The sequence below is a fragment of the Sinocyclocheilus rhinocerous genome, unplaced genomic scaffold (assembly GCF_001515625.1).
Source record: "Sinocyclocheilus rhinocerous isolate Xijiao unplaced genomic scaffold, SAMN03320098_v1.1 scaffold1206, whole genome shotgun sequence".
In the NCBI taxonomy this organism is placed as follows: Eukaryota; Metazoa; Chordata; class Actinopteri; order Cypriniformes; family Cyprinidae; genus Sinocyclocheilus; species Sinocyclocheilus rhinocerous.
In genome coordinates this window covers 129,679-157,598 of record NW_015659931.1, presented here as the reverse complement: position 1 = coordinate 157,598, position 27,920 = coordinate 129,679, and the positions used below count along the sequence as shown (strand labels likewise).

General features: G+C 36.7%; 5 protein-coding genes across 6 annotated transcripts in view; 1 reads left to right on the top strand and 4 right to left on the bottom strand.

Moving 5' to 3' along the window:
• Positions 1–1,387: 1,387 nt before the first annotated feature.
• Positions 1,388–3,925, bottom strand: snrpc (small nuclear ribonucleoprotein polypeptide C). The gene is made up of 6 exons (XM_016533497.1): positions 3,831–3,925; positions 2,902–2,944; positions 2,690–2,798; positions 2,298–2,387; positions 1,954–2,049; positions 1,388–1,855 (listed from the first exon to the last, which is right to left on the bottom strand). Exons 1-6 carry the CDS (start codon positions 3,836–3,838, stop codon positions 1,734–1,736), a joined length of 468 nt encoding a protein of 155 aa, XP_016388983.1. The 5' UTR covers positions 3,839–3,925; the 3' UTR covers positions 1,388–1,733.
• Positions 3,926–4,376: 451 nt separating this feature from the next.
• Positions 4,377–6,981, bottom strand: LOC107724533 (protein SYS1 homolog). Of its 2 annotated transcripts, none has more exons than XM_016533513.1 (4): positions 6,758–6,981; positions 6,110–6,357; positions 5,949–6,016; positions 4,377–5,856 (listed from the first exon to the last, which is right to left on the bottom strand). In XM_016533513.1, the coding sequence occupies exons 2-4, from the start codon at positions 6,269–6,271 to the stop codon at positions 5,616–5,618; spliced, it is 471 nt and encodes a 156-aa protein (XP_016388999.1). In that variant the 5' UTR covers positions 6,272–6,357; positions 6,758–6,981; the 3' UTR covers positions 4,377–5,615. The 2 variants fall into 2 exon arrangements, with proteins under 2 accessions (XP_016388999.1, XP_016388998.1); XM_016533512.1 differs by having other exon boundaries at positions 6,813–6,981.
• Positions 6,982–10,484: 3,503 nt separating this feature from the next.
• Positions 10,485–13,810, bottom strand: LOC107724526 (adenosine receptor A1). Its single transcript, XM_016533505.1, has 2 exons — positions 13,386–13,810; positions 10,485–11,554 (listed from the first exon to the last, which is right to left on the bottom strand). Exons 1-2 carry the CDS (start codon positions 13,769–13,771, stop codon positions 10,927–10,929), a joined length of 1,014 nt encoding a protein of 337 aa, XP_016388991.1. The 5' UTR covers positions 13,772–13,810; the 3' UTR covers positions 10,485–10,926.
• A 5,380-nt stretch (positions 13,811–19,190) lies between these two features.
• Positions 19,191–21,450, bottom strand: LOC107724514 (adenosine receptor A3-like). The gene is made up of 2 exons (XM_016533487.1): positions 21,437–21,450; positions 19,191–20,169 (listed from the first exon to the last, which is right to left on the bottom strand). Exons 1-2 carry the CDS (start codon positions 21,448–21,450, stop codon positions 19,488–19,490), a joined length of 696 nt encoding a protein of 231 aa, XP_016388973.1. The 3' UTR covers positions 19,191–19,487.
• Positions 21,451–23,888: 2,438 nt separating this feature from the next.
• The window catches only part of adora3a.1 (adenosine A3 receptor a.1), an 8,466-nt gene continuing 4,434 nt past the window's right edge, over positions 23,889–27,920 (top strand). Inside the window, exon 1 of the mRNA XM_016533486.1 lies at positions 23,889–24,220. Within this exon, the coding sequence (XP_016388972.1) occupies positions 23,889–24,220 (332 nt within the window). The remainder of the gene's footprint in view (positions 24,221–27,920) is intronic.

The following is a 27,920-nucleotide window of genomic DNA, read 5'->3' as shown; positions in this document are numbered from 1 at the left end:
GTATTTGTTTTATTTGTTTTTATTTTATTTTATTTTAGCATTTTCTATGAATTACACCAGCTGCTGGCTTTTTGATTATAGGCTGGGCGATTTGGCAAAAAAAATAAAATATTGATTTTTTTTCAGAACGTTTCACCGATTCTCGATTTTTTTTTACAATTTGTAACTAGTTAACTTTAAAATGTAACTACAACATGATTCAAGTAACTTTTTCTTTATTAACCCTCTAGTTAAAGAAAATCCTATTCTAAGTGCAGCACACATGAAGTTGTCAACATGATGTAGCTGTTAAACAAATCACTTATCAAATATCTTTGCAGAAAAGATGCATGAACTACAATTACATCCTGTACAAACTTGTCTTATAGCCTACATGTTATATGTTCAGAAATAATAGGCTACAATGAAAATGCAAAAAAACAGTCAATGTAATTCAAATTCAAAATGACTGCTTTTATACATAGAATCCGAAAATTGTACATTTCTAAACTGCACACTTGTAAATATATCTGTACATTCATTTAAACAGTTACATTTCTCTATATTTCTACTTCTGTATATAATGCATTATTTAATTTTCAGTTTTTCTTATATTAGTGTTATACTCCATCTCTACTGTGTAATTCCTATGTCTGCTGCACTAGTTTGCACTATGTCCATACTTTCTTCTGCACTGGAAGCTCCTGTCACGAAGTCAAATTCCTTGTGTGTGTAAGCATACTTGTTAATAAAGCTCTTTCTGACTTCTGAAGGTATAACACCAGTAGACTATTAACAATGAATGTTCTGTGAAAACAACGAACTGCAGCTTTCAGACTGTCACCATGATGCAAACATGAAATATTAGACAGACATACAGTAGTAGTTCTTTACAGGTTTTTTATTCGATTGCACTGCTTTTCCATTGTTTTTTCTATGTAAACATGGACGCGTTTGACTGTTGCACTAGCATCTCTTGCAGCATCTCACGCATGAAATGGCATTATAAAAACGCAGCGCTCAAATTAAAAGAAGTTCACTCACATCTTCTTGCATGTTTTTTCTATTCCACTCTCCATGTTGCATCTTTGTCAACACAAAACAAAAGTGCATTCTGTGTGAACGGCGCCTCGCGATAGGAGCGTGTCACACGTGTGCCGACATGCGGTTGGATAGTTCTTTTCTCTTTACTGTTATCATTGGCATATTGTCAAAGTGTCTAATTGTAACATTTGGTAATATTTCTATTCAAAATCGCGGCAAAACATTAAATTCAAATTAATTGATTTAATCAGAAAAATCACCCAGCCCTAACTCGGAGTAATCGAGATGCATTTTACTTAGTTTCTATTTAAATGTTACACAAGCAGACCAAATCAAAACATAACAGATTTGCAAGTTTTTAATTTTATTTTCTCAAAATACATGAAAAACAAAAAGCTGAAAATCATCCTAACAGTAAATAACCAAAACATCCATCAACGTAATAAAAGCACATCATACACAAACCCATTACGCAACACCCTCTGGTCTGTCATAAATATGAAATGAAAGCCAATGGAAGGTTCATTAGATTTTACAAGAATTTGTGGTAATCCGAGTCACTCGAGTGAACCAACGTTTTTTGAACCGCAGACATTAGTCATCATAAAACGCAAATGGGCAATAAAACTCTTAGATCGACTGTAAAACCAGTGTAGATATTTGGCCGAGTCTTCTGTGGATATCGGGATAATAAACACGGCACCGTAGCTTTATCGATCAGGTCGCACCATACCGGGTCTAATGGCCATCATTGGCCGAGCGGGAGGTCGCATCATGTGTGGCCCGGGCATCATTTGCATAGGTCCACCCATTGGTGGCCGCATACCTGGACCTGAAAGAGAGCCAGATGAATGTGATAGTCAATTCAGATTGCCATTAATAAAAATCCCTCACATTAACGTAGTTATATTTACAGATAAACAGCCTTACCAGGCATCATGCCATGAGGAGGGGGACCCATCATGGGGATCATAGGAGGACCACCCATGGGTGGAGCTGGTAACATGCCCGGTCTCGGAGGTCCGCCTGCGAGAAAAAACATGTTATTCCTTGTAAATTATATGTTAATAATATAATGTAATCAAATCAGTAGTTAGTTTGCTTCCGTAGTTATGGAAGCAAAATAGCTCAAAATCTTAAAAAAAAAAACAGTGCATGAAAAATGCTTTTGCCTGTAGTCTCGCCATATATAAGCATAAAGTTAACTCAGAAATTGTTATATGCTTTGCAGCTGCCTTGAAAGGAAGTGAACATTTCAGAACTTTGCAACGTACTAATATTTGGATGTGGTAGCAGAGATCCACCAGGTGGAGGGGCTCCTGGGAATGGGGTGGGTGGAATTTTACCCTGCTGGAAAGCGGCCGCTGAAACAGACAAAAATTACTTTTAGACTGGAACACTCATCTTTTAAAAGATCAAGAAATTAGTCAAAATAGTTTATAGAACTAGAACTCTTAAAACAGAAGAGTAAAATAGAACTCTTTAGTATATCTTGCAATTCTGACAATATCAGAATTGCAAGGAAAAAAGTCAGAATTATGAAGGTCACAACTAATTACCTTTTTTTTTAAAAAATCAATTACCTTTTTTAACTATGTGGCAGAAACAGATATTCACATAGATCAGACATAAGGTCTTAACATGGAAGAGCATGTTGTTCACTCACTTGTTTTGTCGATGAGATTCTGAGCCTGCTCCTCCATCCATTTCTGATAATAATCTTTCACATTTTCTTTATGTTTTCGTCCGCTGCAGTGTGTCTTTCTGACTGATGGCTGCAGAGATTAAACATACAAATAATGAACATTTCAACAGATAATAACGTCATGTTATACAGGCCAGATTACCATCAGATTCTAGGAAAAGTGGTAATCTTACCGAATCGTGTGTCAGGTATGTGTCACAATAATCACAGTAAAACCTGACAGAGACAAAAACACAAGCGTTAGACAAAAACAACCCACCCTTGGTTAAAAATACCAGGTGCTACAGTACAGTGATGGTACGGATAATAATACCATAGTAAAGAACTGTCACTTTAAAAATCTAACGACGTACCATAATTTAGTACTATAGTCTTCTTTAAGTAATTACGGGCTTCATATAAATAGCATAGTATGACCATGGCATTGAATTCACGTACAACTTTATTTACATGGTACTCTTTTGTTCGTTTTGTTCTCGCACAATTTTTACTGTTAAAAACGGATTGCAAAAGATGGCATTTAAAGCAGTGAGCTGCATATAAATATAATAACTAATACACTAAATTGACAACCCACCCTTGGTTAAAAATACCAGGTGCTACAGTACAGTGATGGTACGGATAATAATACCATAGTAAAGAACTGTCACTTTAAAAATCTAACGACGTACCATAATTTAGTACTATAGTCTTCTTTAAGTAATTACGGGCTTCATATAAATAGCATAGTATGACCATGGCATTGAATTCACGTACAACTGTATTTACATGGTACTCTTTTGTTCGTTTTGTTCTCGCACAATTTTTACTGTTAAAAACTGATTGCAAAAGATGGCATTTAAAGCAGTGAGCTGCATATAAATATAATAACTAATACACTAAATTGAAAAAAACCTTTTAACTCTTTAACCCATTTAAATGCTGGATTAGCTTGAAGAGCTACTAGCTCTTGTCTGAGAAACGCGGTTGTATTCGAAACGTGGTTTTCTAAAATGCCTAAAGGTATAACATATATATTAATGAACCCTTCGCGACTAAAGCCTGCTGGTCTGTTTTGTACATATCGTATTATTGTATAAAATAAACATAAAGAGAGACTCACTTCGGCATCTTCACAGCGGAACAGCGCGGGGCGAAAACCACCGGAAGTAGAATATGAAAATGCTTTTACGTCTTTGTTTGGGTTTGGAGCGAACACGCGCGCGCACTGGCGCCACTCCGTGTTTGGGAGGGAACCTGTCTCCGTTTACCACTGCATGCATGTGGTCTCATTTGACCCCAAAATCAAAAGACATTTATTATGGTGACAGTTAAGCACATTTCCTCTAACATATTTAAATGTAATACCTCCTGGAGTATAAAATATTCTCATACCTGTACAATGACAATAAAGAGCTCTGACCTTAATATTATTAATATTTGTTTATAACACAGAATCACTCAACAATAATGAAAATTACATTAATTCACTTTGGTCCTAAAAGCCTTAAATTTTAGTACCAAAAAAAAAACTTTGTCTACTTTTTGAGAATAGCGAATACTTATTTAAACAAAAAGTCACTTTGCAGAATATAGTTTTATTCTGACAAATCATTTGAGAAAATAACATCTTGACAAGCGATGCTTTATGCCACAACATGTGTGAGAAACCATGCAGCTGCCATGAGATGTTTAACTGTGCAGCTTTAATGTTTCATGTTGTTCGGTCATTCAAAGCTACAAAGTCCCACCAAAAGCAAAACCATTGATAAAGGGTCTGCAACACAGCACAATGTCAAACAGGTTGCAACACCTTTCGCAGTTTTACTATCTTATATTTTGAGCCTGAAGCATGACAGTTAATATGAAGCCTTTCTATAATATTTTTTAGTAGTCAGTATTATGTGGTCTGAACGTGTTTGAGAAACAGGATGTTGCAAAGTTAACAGAAAGAATACACTTTTTAAGAAGCCAAAACTCACACTTCAGTTCTGACAAACTGAGATCATACATTTGATATTGCGGTTTCTGATTTATTGCAGAATAAGTGAAAAATCTAGTTGATTTGATTTACCTCATATCTTCACAAAAAGTTTAAGGTTCATATATCACTCAAATACTCATTGCAAACAAATCTTGAAAGAGATACTGATCGTATCTGATGGGCATGTGGGACAAAATGCAAAATACATGACACATTATTAGCAACCCATTTTACTTCCTTAATGTGATATATCTGAGAGAAATAGGATATTCAATGACAAAAAAAACCTTAGTAGGCAGTAACTTTTCACTTTGTCTTTTGGAATAACATGCTCAACAAGAACATGAAATCAAGAAAGCAAATAGGGTCAGTTTTGATTTCATGTTGACTGAAACTCGTTTAATAAACTACATCTAAGGTCAATGAAATTCTGCCATTGGTATTTGTAAAAGGATGACTTGATAAAACAGGAAAACCGCTTAATATCTTATTTCTTTCCAAAGCAACAGGAACCATTATCCAAGTATTCAGAAATACATAGCATTTTATTTAGATTAAGATTTACACATGATGCTTTCGGTGCTTTTAAAACAGACCATCACTTTCATATTTTCAGTAGCCATCCATGAATGATAAAGTGTTGGTCCTAAATAAGAATAATTACAATAGTAATTTTGAAATGATGCGAATGTCATCATAAGGTTGATTGAGGGAGGATTATCATGCGATGCAGCATGAAACTCGTGTGGACCATCTCAACGTCATCCGGATTAAATACAGTGATGTGACCAAAACATCACAGAACATCCAAGTCACTTCTGCTCAATCTCTCAGAAAACCACAGCAGCATCTGTCAACACACCAGTCCTGCTGATGCGCAACCTCATACACACCAGCTGTGGCACATCTGTCTCTAAACAGTCCTCATAGGTTGGATTTGGGTGCTGTGTTGACAGGGATGGCTCTGAGCTCTGTCCGCATGCACAAGTACTCGCCGATGACTGCCATGAGGGCCATGCAGGCCACGTTAATCAACCACCATGACAGGGCGGCTGTGAGATGGGCGTTATAGATCCAGCAGCAGATCATGTGAAAGAAATGCACCGTCACGGTGAAGTCCAGACACTGCTTTCCCCGTCGGATGAAAAACCACAGGCCAAGAGCGCTGAGAAAGAGACACGGAGCCAAGAATGACTTCAGATGGCAGATAAAAGTGAGATAAATGTTTGGAATAGGACGGTATTAATATAAACTTACCATGTGAGAGAATTCAGAATGAACGCCATCATAGACAAGCGACCTTGTGTTGTTGAAAAGCCAAGAACCTTGACAGAAAGTAAACTAGTTATTTGTAGTTCTGGGTTGACAACATCAATTTTATTCATCTTCCTTTTGATGAACTCTATTTGGACAGTTACCTCGTAACTGAATATCTGGTCGAGTGATCTACTGGTATGGACCAAACCATCAACACCAGCCAACCACAGACCCAAGAAGCTGTAATAGATGCACTGCATGAGAATAATCTGGGAGATGATGAGGATTGGATCCCAGATGTAGCTGCGAAAATGACTGCCCATCTCGCAAGAGATGAGGGGGACAAACACACGTCCCCAAACCGGCTCGATGGGAAGGTTAACAGCAGACTCAAGATTTGAGTCTCAACCTGGCAATGGCAAAATAATAACAGTGCAGGGTTCAGTTGGTTTGTCAGTCCACCAGCAGGTGTGTCATGTAAATATCATGGTAACTTATCTCAAAGTACCATGGTAGATATCCATTATTTGTTAATAACCGCGAAAACGTAGATATGCTAAGTATACCAACACAACACAGACTAAATAACTACCGCTGTTCAGTATTATTAGACAACATACGCACTAATTAGCATTCACACATTCTAAAGTCAGGAATAGTAATGTGTTATCTTATGTATTTTACAATTACAGACAAATTAAAAACAATGTCAACGTTATGTCATTTTATACAAGTAAACAAGCATATAAATGTAAAATACCGCGGCGAACGGGCTGTTCGTTAGCATTCGTTAGCTAAACATCGCTAACTAGCGACTTTGTTGACATCCGTCTGTGAGAATTATAATTCTGTGAAAACACGAACCCCGAATAAGACACATCCGTAGTGTGATCCTGAGGTCAGTGAGGCCGCTGACAGATCGAGATTATAGAAACGTAACGCTTTATTTTAAGGCTAATAATATTATCTTCTACCGGATGCGAAACTTGGAGCCGCTGTTGAGAGCGTGACGTCATCACCTGTGTGTCCCGCGCGCGCCGCAGATTCGACACTTCAAACTTCACCGATCACCTCAAAACAGTTAATCCCGCTCGTACTCTTCCATTGAAATAGTTGGTCAATTTATTACATTTTAAGTATGCTAGAAGCACCTTGAGCCGTAATTTATGCCATGAATTGATATTATTATTATTCGATTTCTCCTTATTTCACGTACCAAATTCACGTATCTTATCATTTCATAGTCTGTGGAACGTAATCTAAGGCCTTCTTTCATAATGCAGTGTCATAATTCAGTATTATTTAAAATTAGAAAATGAAAGTTTTAATTTTAGCTTGAAAAAGCCTTGTCAGGAAGTTGAAAAGTTAATATAAAGCTGAAAAGTACATACAAGATGTAAAACAGTTGTTGCGTGGTTGCTAAGGTGTTATGAGTGGTTGCTAGGTTGTTGCTTAGGTGTTTTCGTTGGTTGCTACTAGGCTGCTACAAAACATTTGCTAATGTGAGCTTCATGGTTTCTCAGGGGTTCTGAGTGGTTGCTAGGCTGTATATAGTTTGATATTTATCAAGCCAAAATAATTAACCACTTCAAGATTTCATAATAAAGATATATTGTATTGATGTGTTTCTGCCAGTGACACTGCGGTTTATTTTTTATAGATTTTTTTAACCTGCTTATTAACTGGCATGGTGAAGGTTCACAGTTACTATCTGTTACTTATTTGTGGTAATTTGGTCAGTGTGCCTGTAACATCTCACATTTGACTAGAGCTTCCACTTATTTCGCTCATCTCTGGAATTGTCAGTCTCGCTGTGGTCAATCAGTTGGTTTGTCGCCTGAATGACAAACAAGACATGTTGAGCCTGAGAACCAAAAAAAGGTAGGCTACATTCTTTTTCTTCTTGATGCTTTCCTAGTTTGTATGCAGTTTATTGGAAAATTGGGACATTGTTATTGGTTAACTGGAACAGTCATTCTTATTCCAAGTCATATTGAATGCAAATTCTTATTGTTTCTTTACTATTATAAATATACAGTATCTAACCTTATAGTTCAGGCTGTGCGTTATTTGAATTTTTCTATGCAGTTATGAGTAGAGGTCGACCACAAGCGCCACAGTTAGTGGATTTCACCGATACCTATAGCTAGGTTGGTCCACACTGGATACCGATTAATCAACCAATAGTTTTTAAAATGGATACTGAACGAAAACTAAAATAGTGTTTTACTATTTAAAAAAAAAAAGAACCATAATTTTTAAATGAATCAAATATTAATATGAATTATTAAATTGATAATTAACGTTCATAGTTTATTAACTAATGTTAACAGAAGAAACTAAATTTTAAAAATGTAATGGTAGCCTAAATGCTGAAATTAACTAACTCTAACTAGGAACAATACTTATACAGCTTTCATTAATATTAATGTTACAAATGGACTCTTATTGTAAAGTATTACCATTTCATATCAACAGTCATGCTTAAAGATGGCCATCTTTAATTATCTACACAAAGGCCATACTGTAGCACTGAAATTACATACATATGGGTATTGTATGTATACTCTCACACTTTATTTGCTTCTATTTTAGAACACTTGATTATCTAATCAAAATAACAAAATATGGGTCACACACCAGGGAAAAGCGCAGCGTCGTGTCCAATACAAACTCGAGTCGCAGGTTATCATACACACCCGACGCATCGCATTCACTTCAAGCGGCGGTCTAAAACAGTTTATTTAATCACTAAATGGACAAAAGTTCACTTCAAGAATGAACAATGCGGCATAGATGAGTTTGCAGTTCGGTGTTTAAAAACAGAGCCAACAGAAAGTTTTTGTATATATAACCTTAAGACTAACATATTGATACTAACACCCAAAAAACAAATTTTGATTTCATGGGGACTTTAAATGGGTACTGCAGTCTATATTCAAAATGTTGTTTCTCCCGCTTCCTCTTCCTCAGGGTTGCCAGATTGAGGACACGCAAGAGGAACGAGCACAATAAACAAGGAAAGGCGACGAGCCTTACGATGTAAGCTTATGAGTTGATTTATCCGCATTTTAATAATCCTCTGGTCATAGAGATTTTTTGATGGATTTCAAGGCTTTTTAGGTCGGGTAGAATCTGCAATTTCTGACCTAGTTCGTTTGTTGGCTTCCATGGCTGCAATGCGCTGTGTTTTCCGGTGTCTGGCAACCCAGTGTGTCTAAATACTATTGGTTAAACTGGCAGTGGGTGTAGTCACACAGACCAAAACAAAAACAGACATCCTGACACAAAACGCACATTTTCAAATGAGAATAACTGTCTGTAGCATTATTTTTTTGGAGAAACAAGTATGTGAACTTAGCATGTTTCCTAAATATCTGCAAATGTATTATAGCATTTTATGCTTTGGTACAGTCAAAATTACATACAGCACCTTCAATAAATGCAAAATCTTCACTGCTTGATATCGGGGCATAGAGGAGAAACAATAATGTACAGTATGTGGAAAATAATGTATTTTTTTAACCTTAAACCGCATAAACACATTTCATTACACCAAATACACAAAATAATGTTATTTTTAGCTGCATCATATGACCCCTTTAATTGAAGAAGTTACACTCACAACCTATACATAAACAATGTCCAGCGTTTTCTTATGGTGTAGAAATGCATAACATGAATCTCCTGATGTTTATGTGCAACCAAATCCAAGCCATGAGCTGAAAAACGTACTGTAATGAATATTGGTTTTGTTCCTTGGTGGAAAATTGAAACCTGAAGCATTAGGGCTGTAATGAATATTGGTTTGTTCTGCTTATTGGTGGGAAATTGGTTGTTAATTTCTGTTAAATTGTCCCATTTTACTCTGTTCACTAGTTGCTTGCTGTGCATTTCAAAAGTGTAACAAATCATCCAGTACTCATTCTTAGCCACATCAGGCTACAAAATATTTTTATTACATTCAAAAGAGAGATCTTTGAAGCTGCAGAGTTTTTAGTATCTATAGTATCTATCCATAGTTGATTCCACAGTAAATTCACTATACAGTTACACTGCTTTTACATTCAGTATTTCAGCACAAAAAAAAAACATCATATTGACCGTATTCCAACTTAAACAGGTGTGGTATAGCATTGGGCTTTGAATATTTAATTCTAGTCATTGTCATTCTGTCCAGTGCAAACACACCTTGCTATGCAAATAAAGCCTATTATTGAATGTTCACAAAACTTGCTATCTTCTTGACGCAATTACGCTGGAAAAGTGATGTTTGTGTATATTTTCGAGACATCGTGGCAGCAGTAATTCATCAAATGATGGAGAAGAGCATTATAACCAGGCATATTTCCAGACACACAGTGTAGACAAGTGCTCTTTCTGCATTTTAAAGAGCTGATTTAGGTGCATGAACTGCAGTAATGCCAGATTGCCATTGTTCGCTGCATCCTCCACAATGTAGAGCGCAGAATCAGAATGGAAAATGGAGAAATGCATTGCATGTTCTGCACTACTTTTGGGTATATTTGTGCTGTTTCCTGATTTGCATAGTTCTCTCAGCCAGTCAGTTGCAACGGTCCCAGACAATGTGTGAAAGTCTGTTCCATATTTGCAACACCTCCGGGCAGCTATTTCAGGCATCCAAGACCAAGTCTGAAAAGAGAACTTGAATGGGGAAATCAACTAAATCTGACATGAACGGTCCCATAAATGTGGTTTCTTATGCTCAAATAGTGTTAAAAATGTTTTATTTCATGCTAAACCAGCCAATGCGCATATGCAGTCCTAAGTGCGCCTCTCAAAACACTAACTGTTTCTATTACAACTGGAGCTCCTAATAGCAGCTGCAGCGATGCAATGACTTTACTAATTGCCGATTGGCTCTTTTATTTAGAAGGCGGGGCTTATTCTGCCATATTGCACGTTGCATCTCCATCTTTGTATATTTAAAGACTTTGATTCCCCTTAGACTCAGTTGCTACTGAACTTGGGTTTTCTCTGTGATCGGTCCAGGACTGTGCTGTCCCGGGACGGCTGATGGGGTTTTACAGAGCACAAATCGCTGGATGATATGAATCAGCGTATCACGGAAGCGCTGGATGCGGAAAGCGTACACCAGCGGGTTGAGCGCGGAGTTGACGTGTGACATAAAGATACCCACGTAAACAGCACTCTTGGGCACATTGCATGTCGGGCAATAAAACACAATACAGTTCATAATATGCAGTGGCAGCCAGCAGAGCGCAAACAGAAACAGAACTAGCGCTAACGATTTCGCAAGTTTCAGCTCTTTGCGGTAGTACTTGCTCGAGTCGCAGGTGGCCTCGGCTCGACGGTTGAGCTGGCGGCAGATCACGCGAAAGATCTCTGCGTACAGTCCGGTCATGATGATCAGGGGCACCACCACCCAAATGAAGAAGTTGAAGTAGACCATGTAATCCATGCGCATGACTTTGGTGAACTGGCATTTGATGGGCGTCGTGCTGACGTTTCCGGGTGGGCTGAGGTGCCAGCCGGCCATCGGAACTAAACCAGTCAGAAACGAAATGAGCCAGCACAAACCCACGGCTACCCACGCCCGCCTCTGCGTAACAATGATGTTGTACCTGTCAAAACAATGCAAAAGCAATGACATAAATTACTTTTTAAATCCAATCATAACCACAAATGATATTGCAGGTGTTGTTCTATATAATGCACACTTCTAATGTTAGAAATATCATGCATTAGCACATTTCGAATAGTCTTAGTTCACCCAAACAGTTGACGGTAGCCATTGACTTCCATAGTTTGGAAAAAAAATACCATGGAACTCAGTGGTTACCAACATTCTTCAAAATAGCTTCTTTTATGTTCAAAAGAAGAAAGAAACTCGTAGAGGTTTGGAACAACTTGAGGGCAAATATATGATGACAGAATTGTCATTTTTGGGTGAACTATCCCTTTTTTTAACAAGTAGGCTACTATAGTCCTAAGCAACTAAATTTTTTTCATTGTCTGAATGGGATGGTGTATTCCTCAAAACACTGACTGTTTCTATTACAACCGGAACTCATAACAGCAGCTGCATTTATGCAGTGACTTTACCAATTGGCGATTGGCTCTTTTATTTAGAAGAGGGTTTTTTTCCCCACCATATTGCGCATTGCATCTCTGTCTTTGTATATCTAAAGTCTTTGATTCCCCTTAGTCCCCTTTGTTGGTGGCTGCTATGTAGTTGCTAAGGGGTTTTGAATGGCTTTACTGCGTTGTTAGGTGGTTGCAAAAGTGTATGGGTAGTTGCTCTATGATATTCTCTTTCCAGATATGGCTAGACTGTGGGATATTTTTCCAACGTTTTATCACCCTAAAGATAAAACTAGAATTTTTTTTTGTCCAAATTAATATGAAATAATTTATTTATTTTATTTTAGTTGTTTTATTTCTGTGCGTAAAATGACAATGAGTTGCACGTGCCTTATGCAGTACAAATACATTTTCTAAACCTCTTTATTTATAAGATATAAATTATGTATTTTAATATATTTTAATATATTAAATTCACCATTCGCCACAAATGTGTTACATAAGCAGTTTAAGTCACATGCCTTCAAACATAAAGGAAATGAGTGGTTAGGGATGCTGCCAAAATACTATCAGACCAGTGAACATCATTCCCTTTGACAGACAGCGGAGGTTTAATTTAGTTAAAAGCCTTGCATTACACTAGCCCATTGATTTGCATTAAAGAAAGCAAAATATATATTGCTGTCCTGCTGTCTAGCCAAGAAATATGATAAAACAAAGCATGCATTAATGTTAAAGTGTAATAGCTACTGTACATGACAAATGCAACTTGAAATAAAAATATATATATCACTCCTAATTTGATGGTTTGGTGAACAAACATTACATTTTAACAGTCATTTCATTGCAACTAAGTTGGCGAAATGCATTTTTATGCACCAAAAATGAGTTGTTGTTTTTGGTGGACATGGACTCATGATGTCCTAAGTCAGTAAAACTAACATAAAATTTGTCATAAAAATATTTTTTCTTTCCTATGAGAATTTATATGTTGTATATGTCAGCTGTAAAATACTTTTTCAAAGTAAATAAAATAAAGATGATTGTAGCACGTTTTACTTCTTTTTATTTATTATACAATTAACAAAAAGCAAAAAAAGGCCTCTAACACTAGCATGCTCTATTCTATATCTGTTTTCTTTTTATTTATTATTTAATAAAAAAAAAAACCCTTGATACGTATACTGCATTAGGCTAACTGAGACTTGTCATAGCACTTGCATATTGTTGCTCTTTTGTTGATTTTGATTGCTTCCATTGTGCACATTTGTAAGTCGCTTTGGATAAAAGTGTCTGCTTGATGACTAAATGTACTGTAAATGTAAGTAAACAAGGAAAATATTTCATCTTTATTTAGTGATTCAGACTCACCTGGTGGGGATTTTGACGCGTAGGAAGCGGTCGATGGCGATGGCCAGCAGGGACAGTATGGAGCTTTGGGTGATGGTGACGAGGAGGCAGGAGATGAAGAGGCAGGTGTAAAACAGCGTGTTGAGACCCAAGCTGATGACCACCGCCAGCGGAATGACAAGAACGCCAACTGCGATATCGGCCAGTGCCAGTGAGACGATAAAGCAGAAAGTCGGGTCTCTGAGAGCCTGGTTCATGTAAACCACCAGGACCACCAGCACGTTCCCAAGCACCGACGCCAGAGCGATAGTGCTCTCTATGGAGATGTACATCAGGTCCACCTTCTCCAAACTTTCAGTTACTGTTGACATCTTCACCATCTGTAGCAGTGGTTCCTCTTCCATCATGGCACTGGGTCTTCTATAAGAGTCTCATGATGTCCTCAAATGCTGGTATGTGATGCCATTTTATTACTCAGTATTTAAAGCTGTTTTTCTTTTTTAGTATTTATGGCACAGGTAGTAGCTGAACTGCCCTGACTTGTCAGTAAAAGCCATGAAAAGCACTTAGAGTTTCTTCAAAATGCAGCTCCATGTGATCTGTTGTTACTTTGAGTGGCCGTGTGTCTTGTTCTCTTCATCTTCACGAACTCCTGCTTCTCCTTCTCCTGTTACGTAGGCTCTGCTGGCTGGAAAGGGAGGGGTGGTTCATTCTCTGCAGCACTATTTCTTTGCCCACTGCTCGTCTCGCTCACTGTATCTCTCTCACTTTCTCATTGTTTGCACACTTCCCAAACCTCAAACACCATTGCCACGTAGAATTTGACTGAGTGTTACTTTTAAATTCCAGTTCTGCTTTTGAATTTAAATCGGTGGCAGACAGGATACGGAATGGTAATTTGAATTTAAATGTAAAGCAGTTGATTTTAAATGGAAGAAAACTTTGCTGTGAGTGTGTTTTCATACACACATTTTTTAGTTTCTTGAAATTAACTGATATTAATTTTGATTACTAACTATTTCTATGTTTATTTCCAGTTTAATGCCACACACAAACATATAAAGTTGATTATATTTTATATAAGTTTTGAAAAATTATTTCACTCAGGCTACATTTATTTGATTCAAATCACTGTAATATTGTGAAATATTTTTCTAGTTTATAATAGCTTTTTTTCTATTTCAATATATTTTAAAATGTAATTTATTCCTGTGACACAAAGTTGAATTTTTAGCATCGTTACACCAGTCTTCAGTGTCACATGATCCTTCAGAAATCATTCTAATATGCTGATTTGCTGCTTAAGAAAATTTTTTTATTATGTTGAAAACATGCATACATTTTTTTATAGAAAGTTCAAAAGAAAAGCATTTATTTGAAATAGAAATTATATTGTAAATGTTTTATTATTACTGTATTGTTAATGTATTGTTACTTTTTAACAGCTCTTTGCTAAATAAAAGTATTAATTCCCTTCAAAAAAGAAGTCTTACTGACCCCAAACTATTAAAAGGTAGTGTACATATATGAATAAAATCAATTGATATGTCAAATGAAGTAGTTTTACAAGATTGAAACCTTCAACAGACACGTAGAAAGTGATCTGGTTTTGCCCATTTTGTTGAAATATCTTATTTCAGTTCAGTAAATTCCTTTTCCAGTTCAAATTCCTGTTCATCATCCCGTGGGTCATGGCTAATTTGATTCAAATTCACACTCTTGAACTGAAAGGGAGCCAAAACTTGGATTTAATTCTGAATCAGGCACATGCATGTCCCAGAATCCCGTTTCCTGCCTCATCTCTATCACTGCATGGAGAGACACGTAATTTGATATTCAAATGTTTCCACCCAGGAAATCGGACATCATCTTCATCAAATTAATTTCTCAGTAATGTTCATTGTAGTGTGGTAATGGATTTGTCTCAGTATTGAGGGAAGCACTTGCCATCCATGATCATTTCATCTTGTTCCCTGGGCTCCTCAGCATTATGTGGTTATCATGTCTATTTTAGTCCTCTCATGCGATTTTCTTTTTGAGTCATGACACAGAGGAAGATTTTATTCAGAGGAAGGAATTCTCACTTATAGCTTCATTGCGATATCAACTAGACATTGTAGATGTTTCTACAAAATGTTCTTTGGAGAATAAAAATATATAGGATGTAGATCCAGATCAGATCATTTGTGGGAGAATTTGTTGAGAAATGTTTGAGTTCATATTGAAATAATGGCGTTATGGCATTCTTCTGAAACTCTAGAGGAGACACCTGTGGGATTTACTGGGGTCTTTTCTTCTGAGGGGGAAAAATATCTAAGAAACAGGAGACTTAAGTTTAAGTGTTCATTTTCTCTCCATTTAATATTGTTATTGACTAGAAGATACACCTGAGACATTAAAGACATCTCATTTGGGATTTTTCTTTCCTATCAGAATTTATGTTATACTTCAGTTCAAATCCTTATGTGCTCATTCATTTTAAAGTTACAAAACATGATAAATACGTTAATTCTGGTGAATCACCCTGATGTGCTTTATTTTAAAAAGGGATTCTCCAACTTACAGCCATTTTACTTCATATTTCATTTTATTTCAATAATTTAACAGCACATTTGTAACTTCACGGCTCTCTGATATCAATTTTAGTAAGTGTTTTATTATTTTTTAATTGATTATTTATTTTTATATATATATATATATATATACATATATATATATATACATATATGTATGTTTTTCTGCTTTAATTATCAGCTTTTCATCGACTCAGGAAAAAGCCTAAATTGGACGATTCTGATTGGTCAGTCATAACAAAGTACTTCAGACAGCTGTGTCATAATGAAATTAAATGCCGCTCCACCTTGCCAAGATCTCCTAAAATGTTCTGTTTGGATCTTCAACCGTTTTAAGACTGTCTAGCACAAAGTGATGTTTGAAGTAAATGCTGTTCTTGTACTTTTCTGAAAGGATGTCTTTAATAAGGTAATCTCTTTGATTAGTTTCATTCCATTAAGATGTTGCAAACACCTAAATGTCTTTCCAGGGAAATGCAATACTTTTATTAGATTAGTGACTCGTCATGCACCGTTTGTGTTGAAGTGAGGTTGTGCTTTTATTTTTAAGCGACTACTACTGAGCTGGTTATAATTGCATTGCATCTCGATCTAATCTTGACCTTTGTTTGCGTGCAAAGGACAATTTACAGTAGGTAAAACAGGTAACTATTGCTTAATGCATTATGCAACACTCATGCAAAACTTCTGGTAGAGACTTTATCATGCGTAACCGTCTGTGCAGTTTTCCAGAGACGAGTGACAAGAGAACCATAAAAGCCTGAGTTGTCATGGCGACGTATGCTGTCATCTAATTGAAGAGAGATCGACGTATCAAGCACAAAGGCCCCATAGGACTTTTGACTTGAGCGGTAAGCATAATGCATAGAGCAGTAATGAATATACGTCTGTCTTGAGGTTCAGTGATGATGACGGTTTGAAGATTAAATGGGAATGTGCTCTAATAATGTCTGCAATTACATACAAACTATTGTACTCATATAAAGGGTGTGACGCAAATTATTTGGATCTCATACAATGATTTACACTTTGTTTTCCCCCTAAAACACGTGAAAAAATCCAACAGATTTACACTGAAGGAGGGACCCAAGCCATGTCTAGAGACACTGGAATATCACAGAAACTAGATATTGGAGTCAGTTATTTTGGCAGAAAACTTTTAAGTGAATGCATGTCAAATTTGCAGTATAGTCAGTTAGGGAATTCAGCAATAAAAAAGAATTGTAAAAGAGCCACAACCTCTTTCTGTGTGGTGACAAGTGGAGAAGTTAGTAGTCAAAGACGAGTTACGCAAAACCTGTAGTTCCTTCAGTAGAGCTTTTGTTTTGTTTTGGATCGTCTGTTGAACATTATTGTCTGAACAATCGACTTGCAGGTACGCTTGAGCAGTGCACAGCATATTGAGCGGCCGTACGTCTCTCCCTCGCAGCTGTGTTGTCATTTGCATCAAATTAAATACAGCGTATAGATGTGGTTTCATAACCCCTGGTTTTCGTTCCACTGATGAGAATTGATTTGGATATTGCTTTTCAACGCAGCGCCAAAAGGTGCATTTCATATTTATCCAACTTCACTCAGCAAAATGAACTCAAGCGATGTTAGGAAAAGTAATAATGTGGAAGATGAACATCGTAAATCCTTCTCATTCCGCTCACGCTTGTTTGGACCGAGGCCGATATTACGTTGTATAGAGAAAGAACAAAGTGGCCTGTGAAAACTGAGACTTATCTTACAGAAAATCCAGTACTCCTCCCAGAGGAACGCCCCAAATGTTCCCTCAGGATCAGCATTATTCACTTCCACATGGCCCGATGCCAGTACATCAATTAAAGAGACTACAGAGGGAACGTCCAGTCTAATATACAGCAGAGTCCAACCGTCTGAGAACACATTGATAATCTCATTTAAACCTGGAGCAAACAGAAAATTCAAGGATTTTAAAAAGTGTTACGACGTGAAAGAAATATTTAAGATCTTACATTGTGATTCTACTCTTGGTCAGAATATTTCTTTAAAAAAAGAAATGTATATATATAATATATATACAATTTTTATTTATTTCATTCATATATATATATATATAAAACGATGCACATCGGTTGGTAAAATGTGTTTACTTTTTCTTTTCAGAGCTGAAAATGAGCGCTCTGCATGGACATACACCTAAACCTCATCTTTCACAGAAGAAAGAAATTCTTACATGTTTGAAACGACATGAGGGTGAGTAAATGACAGTAGAATTTCCATTGTTGTGTGGCTGTTCCTTTAACTGTGAAATTTATGAAGTTATAAAGGAAGGATGTGGAAGGTCTGACATGCTGCACATTATGGCTAAAAAAAAAAAGGCTCAGAATGACTGCCAGTTTCTCTTCCTCTTTCATCACAATGACATGAAAGATTTTTAAATGCTTGTAAACAATGTTGTTTTAAGTGACTGAGGTCAATATCTAGAAAGCAGAGTTGTGATGGATTTTAATGATAGCACGAGACATAACAAATTAAACTATTTCACATAGTATTTATATATATGTATATTATATTATTTATATTATATATGTATACCATTCAAATAATTTTTTTTGCATGTTTTTGAAAGAAGTCTCTTTTGCTTAACAAGGCTGCATTTATTTGATAAAAAATACAGTAAAGCTGTAATATTGTGAAATATTATTACAATTTAATTGAACAGTTGTCTATTTAAATATATTTTTAAATGTAATTTTTTAGCATCATTACTCCAGTCTTCAGTCACATGATCCTTTAGAAATCACTCTAATATGCTGATTTGTTGATCAAGAAACATTTCTGATTATTATCAATGTTGAAAACAGTTGTGCTGCTGAGTATTTTTGTGGAAACTGTGATGCAGTTGAGGATTCTTTGATGAATAGAAAGTTCAAAATTGATCCGAAATAGAATTTTTTGTAACATTTAAATGTATTTACTGTCACTTCAATTTAATACATCCTTGCTGAATTAAAGTATGAATTTCTTTCTTTCAAAAAATAGTCTTACTGACCCCAGACTTTTAACAGTAGTTTATTTACATTATTCATTGCCAAGACTGTTGGTGAGATTAAAAAAAAAAAATATATATATATATATAAAAACATATATACAGATAAAAAAAATATATATACACTGTTCATTGAAACACATGTTGACTATAGTGGGGCAAGTTGTCATAAAAAGTTAAGAAACACAAAACAAATAAATGTATAAAAATATATATCCTACAGATATTTTAGTAATAATTTGTATACATATATACCATGTCATAAATAAATTTATGAAAAACAGTTCAGCCTCTTCATTCTACAGTTGGTCTTTGTTTTTAGGTATCTCAGTGCAGTTTTACATTTTTTTGTTTAGTACAAATATAACAGCACTAGAATTACAGTGTATTTTGGATGTTAAAACTGTTAAAAAAAAAAAAATTCTAATTTAGAAGCTAGGCATATGCAAATTCACTGCTGGATAATTTTTTTAAACTTTTGACTTCTAGCCTGGCTTACTTATTGTACTTATTGTACGTGATGGCAGACTAATGCTAACCGTCCTGATTTGCGATCAGAACGACCTGTGGTTTTATTTTCATGCTGCACCTGGCGGTGCTGTTCGAGTTGCTGCTGACGTTGTTATCCAAAGTCTGGCTGCTCTGATCTCCCATCTGCTCCGAGCTTGTCAGCTTCATCAGGATGCTTTTATATGCCATCTTGATCTTAGGGACCTTGAATGCATACACTATGGGGTTAACGGCGGAGTTGGCGTGAGAGAGGAGGATGCCGATGTAAAAGGCGACAACGGGCACTTCTGCACTTGTGTAGTAGTCCAGCGCGTTCATTATGTGCAGCGGGAGCCAACAAACGACAAACAGAACCAGAACCAAAGCCAGAGAATTGGCCAGTTTCCGCTCCTTACGGTAAAACGACCTGGACTCCACGGGGCGCCCGACTCCTTTTCTCAGTTGTTTGGATATCATATTGAAGAGTAACAAGTACAGGATCATCATGATGATGGTGGGTGTAAGGATGCAAGCGAGGAAGTTGAAGTTGACCATGTAGGACATGTCTATAACCATGATGAAACGACACGTAATAGTGGAGTTTTCAGCTGTTGTGGTGTTTTTGTTGTGCCATCCGAACATGGGGATGAGACCTAGTATAAAAGCAGAGAGCCAACATACAGTGACCGCGGCCCACAAGTGCTTCTTTTTGACTGCTCCTCTGTACCTGAAAATTAAAAATTTGATTAATACAATATAAATATTATTTGTATAATATTAATAATAAAATTATTATTATTATTATTATTATATCTGTACATTACATTTTAATTGATCAAAAGTACAGTAAAAACAGTAGGCTAATATTGTGAAATATTATTACAATTTTAAATAACTGTTTTCTATCGTAATATATTGTAAAATGTAATTGATTGCTTGATCAAAGGTGGATTTTCAGCTGAAATCAGTTGTGCTGCTTCATATTTTTGTAGAAACTATGATACATTCTTCTTTTCAGGATTCTTTGATGAATTGAAAGTTGAAAAGAACTCAATTTATTTGAAATAGAAATATTTTGTAACATTGTAATGTAAATGTCTTTACTGTCACTTTTGATCAATTTAATGCATCCTAAAGATTTTAACTTTTTTTTTCAGCAACAACACATTAAATTAATCAAAAGTGACCGTAAAGACATTTATAATGTTACGAAAGATTTCTTTCAAATAACTGTTGCTCTTTTGACCTTCCTATTCATCTAAGAATCCTGAAAATATATATATAATCACAGTTTCCACAAAAATATAAAGTAGCACAACTGTTTTCAACATTGATAATAAGAAATGCTTGTTTCTATTTCAGACATAAACATATTTTAGAAATGTTAATGTTTATATTTTTAAATGCATTAAAATAGTTATTTTTAAATTATAATATTTCACAATATTAATCTTTTTACTATATTTTTTATCAAATAAATGCAGCCTTGGGGACCATATATAAGAGATTTTGTTCAAAAATTTTACCAACCCCAAACATTTGAACAGTATATGATAATGCATTTTTTTAGGTCATTAATTCGGCCACTATTTACATTTACATTTTTGGCAGATTGTTTTAGCCAAAGCAATTTACATTGCATTCAAGGACTTTATCAATTCATTCCTTGCGAATCAAACCCATGACCATAGCATTACTAGCGCCATGCTCTGCTGTTTGATCTATATTTATAAATATCATGTGCTCTAATTTCTCTGTTGGCACCTAAAGCAATACACCCCTATAGTGGTGTGCCATAAAATTGTGGCTAAGCTCGTGGCTGGTTAAGCAGGAAGCTGCTGGTTTGATAATTTCAAGTGAGTCAACTACAATCGTTATTGTGCTCTGGAGCAAGGTATAAAGTAATCAAAATTGAATTCAAAATGAAAAATTCAAAATGACATCAAAATGAAATGATATCTCTGCCTCTGAAACAAATTTTCCTTTCAACTGACGTCACCCTGTCCATGCTGGCAAGTAATGATTTGAAAAACAAGTGTTAGTATTGGTATATCTCCTCTAACCTATCATTTATGTCAATCATAAGTAGTAAGTTCATTTTATTTTATTTATTTATTTTATGGTGGTTGTTTCATAACTGTCAAGCCTTCTTGTTAGCAGAAATGCGACGTTTGCAATTCACCCTAGAACAAAAATAGGATTAAGAAAGTTTCATTTGAACTCATACTTCTCTATAACAGTTTCCACTTATAATGACTGAAAAACTTTCAATGAACTAACCTTTAATAAATGTCAAAGTCACATTTAGCACTCCTCCATGTCAAAATGACTGAGATGGCCAATCAAATCAAAGAATGTGGGGGGCAGGGCTTTAGCATTCACGGATTGCATTCCAATTTTAGACAGGCACTCGCAAACTCCCCTAAGCACTTCCCCTCGGGGGAATCCCCGCTGCCATTTTGAACTGCATTCCACTTCATGAACTGGACGATGGGAGTTTATGTGGACAAATCCTCGCCCCCTCGATTTTGACCTATATTTACACTTCAGTTAGCTCCATAGACCACAATATAACACAATCATGACATCATCGCAGATCGCATTTAATTTATCCCCACCCCAAATAACTAATAAATAGGACATTGCAAAGCAGCGCCAGTAGTAGGCACTCATGCAGCATAATCAATGATGTACATCCGAGTAAACGAGATGGAGGGAAGTTAGCGAGTAAAGGGCATAAAAAATGAACTGGAACGCAGCCGATTGGGATTGGGAGCAGGCGGTTTTATCCTTACTGCAGGCGGGAGTGGGTGGTCAAAAAAAATATAGCGCAGGTCCCGCCATTCCACGATTTGGTGCATAACAAGAATGCTGAAGTTACATAAGCACTAGGCTAACTGCAAGCACTAGGCTAACTGCAGTAGTCGGTATTACACGGACGGTGCATTCCAAATGGGATATGTCGCCCTCCGAAGGGCACTTCAGAGTGAAGACAATCATGGCCGCCATATTGAAGGGTCGCTCCAAACCGAAGTGCTCAAAACTGGCCACTTCAAAGGGCCCTTCGGAATGAAGGATTTCGAAGGGTACAACTGATGAACACTTTGAGCCTCACGATTCTTTGCGCAGATTCTTTCCATGATGATGGGGCCTCTGTGTGGGCACGGGATGATGACGCAGAAGGGCACTTTAAGAAACAGTTGTTTGGTCCCCTACACCCTTCAACCCTTCGAAGCTCTCACTCCGGAGGGTAAACCCTTTGAAGGGATTAGGGCATAGGGATGAGCCCTTCCGAATGGAACCATGGCCGTAGCCAGGGTTTGAAAATGAGTGAGGTCTGGGGTGGGGTTAAGAATTGTTCTATTTCAATAACTCCTGCAAATACAATTATTTATATACACTATAAACACTTATAAAGGGACAGACATGTAGATGTTTGTGAAAGATGTTTTCTCTGTTTTGGAGGGATACCATATTTTTTGCATCAAAATTTGGTAGTATTTTAGGTTAGGGTGGATAATTTTATCAGTTGTTTATTAATCATGCAACAATACAAATTACTGCTATAGTTTTCATTAATAATCATTGATGATAACTTTGTCTAGTGCTCTTTATTAATGTTTTTAGCATGACTTTGTGAAAATTTAAAGGGGTCATATGATGCAATTTCAAAATTTCCTTTCTCTTTGGAGTGTTACAAGCTCTTGGTGCATAAAGAAGATCTGTAAAGTTGCAAAGACTAAAGTCTCAAACTCAAAGAGATATTCTTTATAAAAGTTAAGACTTGTCCACGCCTTCCTAAAACGCCTCATTTAAACACGCCCCCACATGGGTTCGCCGATCACAAATGCAGACATGGTTTTATGGTTTACAAGGCGCGATACGCAACGCAACGCGTAAAAAGACAGTATAAGTCATTATAATCAGTAATTATGTCCCCACTGAATGCAACAAATGCCTCGCTTATGATGGGTTTTATTGGTTTTGTCTCGTCATGCCGGGACACGGCGTTGTACGCCGATTACATTACTTGCCCATTACTTGCTATAGTGTCATCAGCTGTTGTGGTGAATCTGAAGTTGCGCGCGTGTGTGTGTATGGAAGCATATAGGTAGCGAAATTTAATTTAAATTGCAATATGCAAAATGGCAACGCAATATTCAAAATGGCAATGTATTTCTGTATTTAAATTATGTGTGTGTGTGTGTGTGTATGTGTTCAGTATATTACGAGTGTAATGCTTCATTATGAAGTAAGTATTAGCCAATTGTTTCTGTAACTCGCATTCTAAAACCACTAAATGATCCTCCTCCGGAAGAGGTCTGAAGGTGTGAAGGCTTTTTTTTTTCTTGTTAGTGAGAAAAATAGCCTCTCTATTTCCTCTCTGCCTGTTATAGCAACTTTCAGTCTAGTACTCACACAGAGGCTTCCAGTCCTGTAATCACAATGGTATCAGGTGGAGGATTCATTTACATCTCTCTTGAAGTGCTCATTGCAGTGGGATGCTGTCTGGGCAATATGTTGGTGATCTGGGCCGTGTGGAGAAGTGGAGCCCTGAACAAACCCACTTTCTGCTTGATCGTGTCTCTGGCGATGGCTGATTTCCTGGTTGGGGCCGTGGCAATTCCTCTGGCTGTGACTGTGGACATCCAAATCAAAATCCCTTTCCATGCCTGTCTCTTCATCAGTTGTTTTCTCATCGTGCCGCTGCAAGCGTCAGTGCTCACCCTCCTGGCTATTGCTGTGGACCGATGTCTGCGGGTTTGCATCCCTTTCAGGTGATTCGGCCTATTATATCAATATTGTTAATAGTGATATTACAACACATTTTAAGTTAATAATATAATAGGTTGATAATATTAATAAATGTGCATTGTGCAATAAAGAAATTCTCCAAATTATAGTTTTATATCAGTAAGTGATATGTCAATAAATATGTTAACGGATTTGAATGTTACTTAGTATGAAATAAATGTATTTTAAACAAGTTATTGAAGAGATTTTCTTTCTTTCTTTTTTTTTTCTTTTTTTTTTTACTGGGTTACGCCCCTTTTTTCTCCCAACCCTAGTAACGCCCCTGACTAATGGACCAATGATGACGCTTAAACCCGCCCTGATTTACGCGAAACTCTAACCGCAACATTTGGAAAAGCAAGTGCAGAACATGGAAACAAGAGCGAAGGGAAAAACTGCATAAGCATACAAAAATTAAAAATATGAGCAGAATAGAGCACAAAAAACAGAGAAATATAACCAAGGAAAACATGATTTTGTGTATAAGTCGGATAATTTCGCATTAATATTTCAGTTTTGTGCAATATGATTTTAAATGTTTAACGTTTTGATTCATGCTTATTTTTTTTTAAATGCATTATTAAATTTTTGATTTACGCTTATTATTTTTCGATCCGTGACCATTGTTTGCTATTCTGAAAACTTTCATTTTAAAATTTTGTGCAAGATATTTTTACTTGCGTTTTTAAATTTTGGTTTCACGCTTGCTATTTTTTATCCGTGACTGCAATACATTTGGCAGGAATTTGATCCCATAGCAGTTGTTGTTGTTTATTAAATATTGTTATTCAATAAATAATATTTTATATAAATAATAGTAGTATTTACTAATAGTATTTAGTTTTGGGAAACTGTGTGTGTGTGTGTTCGTGATGATGATTTTAGTTACATTATTTTGCCATTAGACGCGGCAAGAGACTGTTTTTACCAAGTGTGCCTCACAAGCGCTGAAAAGTGAAGCCAAAACGTTTCGATTGCCCCTAGGTGGCTGGTCCCAGTCAAAGTCCCTTTAAAGGAATCATGAACTGCCTTTGTTTTTTATTTTGTACAGTTCTCTGGGGTCCACTTATAATGTTATCAAAACATAATTTAGAAGTAATAGGATATTTTCTGTCCTGTTTTCGACCCCCTAATCAGAACACTCTGTTTGAATAGGCGTGGCAGATTGTAGACTCTGAAGTAAACGCCCACTGCTATGATTGACTAACCCTCCGTTCCAATCAGAAGGGCTCATCCCTATTCCCTAAATAGGGTTTAAAGGGTTTACCCTCCGGAGTGAGAGCTTTGAAGGGTTGAAGGGTGTAGGGGACCAAACAACTGTTTCTTGAAGTGCCCTTCTGCGTCATCATCCCGTGCCCACACAGAGGCCCCATCATCATGGAAAGAATCAGCGCAAAGGATCACCATCAGTTGTACCCTTGGAAATCCTTCGTTACGAAGGGCCCTTTGAAGTGGCCAGTTTTGAGCACTTCGGTTTGGAACGACCCTTCAATATGGTGGCCATGATTTTTTTCACTCCGAAGTACCCTTCAGAGGGCGATATATCCTGTTTGGAACGCACCGTAAAAGTTGTGTATGTTTGACAGCCTACATCCTTCACAGATGGACACTGCTGTGATTTAGGTTAAAAACGCATAACTACTCATATCAAACGATCTGTCAGAAGAGACAAAGCAATATGACGATGTAATGAAAACAGTTACACTTGTGTTGCGACATTACTGTCAGATCCAATATAGTCTGCACAGCGTCGTCTTTTAGTTTCAATCTTTTTGAAAATCCTGTGTCGAATTGTGCCTTGTTTGTAAACGAATCCGCTGTAAAATGAAGTGAACAATAGACCGAGTTCTTACTGATGCGGTCTGGATCTTCATTAAAAATAAAGTTCATGCACTCTTTCCTAACGTTGGGATCAGAGGGAAGGCAATGCAAATACTGTTTTTTTTTTTTTTTTCACAACTTGGCTCTGCACAGCATCTTGTTGTCTTCAGAGCCATCTTTATCATTTGGTTTCTGCATAGACCTGTGCGTTCGCCTCTCTCTCGGGGCTAAACAGGCAGTGATGCCGATTTTCTTCTGCGGAGGCGGTGCTTATCCACACTAATACCTCATAGAGTAGAACATTCCAAAAGCTGTGGCATGCAAGTGCAGCTCCTATCTCTTTGAATGGGGAAGCATAAAATTCTCCAAAACTGTTCGCCAAGCTTGCGATTAAATTTCATATTTGAAATCACCAGTGAATGACAATAGCTGTCTCATAAATGTTGTTTCTTTTGCTCAAATAACATTAGAATAAGCTTATTGGCTCTTTAAAAAAAAGAGATTGGCTCTTTTATTTAGGAGGAGGGGCTTCCTTTGATAGAGTAGCCATATTGAGCATTGCATTTCTCCCCATTCAAAACTATACGAGTGGCACGTCTTGGGTATTCTATTGTCTTTGTCCCAGTATAGATCATAAACCCGCGCTCTCCATTTAATGGGACGTCAGACAAGAGAAAATAATTCAATTACACTTCAAATAATTTTTTCCCAAAGATGGCTTTTGTCATTTTATGTAGTTTTTATCACGCTGATGTAAGTTCAAGTGTTCGTTTTTTAAATAAGTTAGGATTTAGTTAGTTATGTGATGCTATAAAAACGGTAGTGTGACATCGTGATTGACAGCTGAGATTGACGGCTTCTCTGAGCGAACTGAGGCGCCAACAGACTTTTTGGAATTTTCAGGAGGAGATTGGAGTTGTATTTATCTTCATTTTAACAAGCCCCTTGTACAGCTATCAGCAGGCAAAAATTGGAGCGGTCAGGTGGGGTGTCCTTGCGATCGACTCTGCGGGAGTGTGGGCGGGACACGGCTCCACTTCACTCGCTACTGCGCAAACTCAGGTCCCGAATCAGCACAAGATGTCAGCGCCCTATTGGGAAACTAGCGGCTTCACTTTTCTTCAGTGGAAGAGAGTGAATGTGTGTCGTCTGTCTTTTTTTACAGTATATGGTTTTTACGAGTCAGCAGTGAAGACTTTTATGTTGAAAGAGACAGTGAAACGCGGTTGTAAACAAGGAAGTCATTTTTACTTTCAACAACACATTAAGACGCAGCCAACAAATGTACTGAGCAGCGCTGTCATTGGAAATCACTCTTAACAGATGAAAGGATAGTACGACAAAGATATTTCCTCAGCGTACATTCAAACTAATGTTTTATTGTGAATATGAGATTGAGCTGAAGAATGAATGCTGTGTCAGATGCAGGTAATCACACTCGCTGAGTCAATCTCTCTCTAATAATACCCTACTACACATGCAACACTGCTTTTAATCAGTGGTGTATAAAGTACCTGAAAGCCATACTCAAGTAAAAGTACAGATATCCTACCAGACAATTACTTTGGTAGAAGTTGAAGTCACCGTTTAGAATATTACTTGAGTAAAAGTCTTAAAGTATGTGATATTTATTGTACTTAAGTACGAAAAGTATTTTATAAATCTTAAACGTACTTAAGTATTGAAAGTAAAAGTACAAGTAAATGCAAAATGGAAAAGAAGCAAATAAATAATATATCAAATGTTCATACACAGCTTGAGTTGCAAGATTGTGTTCAGTTTTAACTCTTTCTTCCATTTTGCATTTTTGGGTAAGAATAAGAAGCACTTCATCCGGTACTTAGTGTCTTTCATTCCAACATA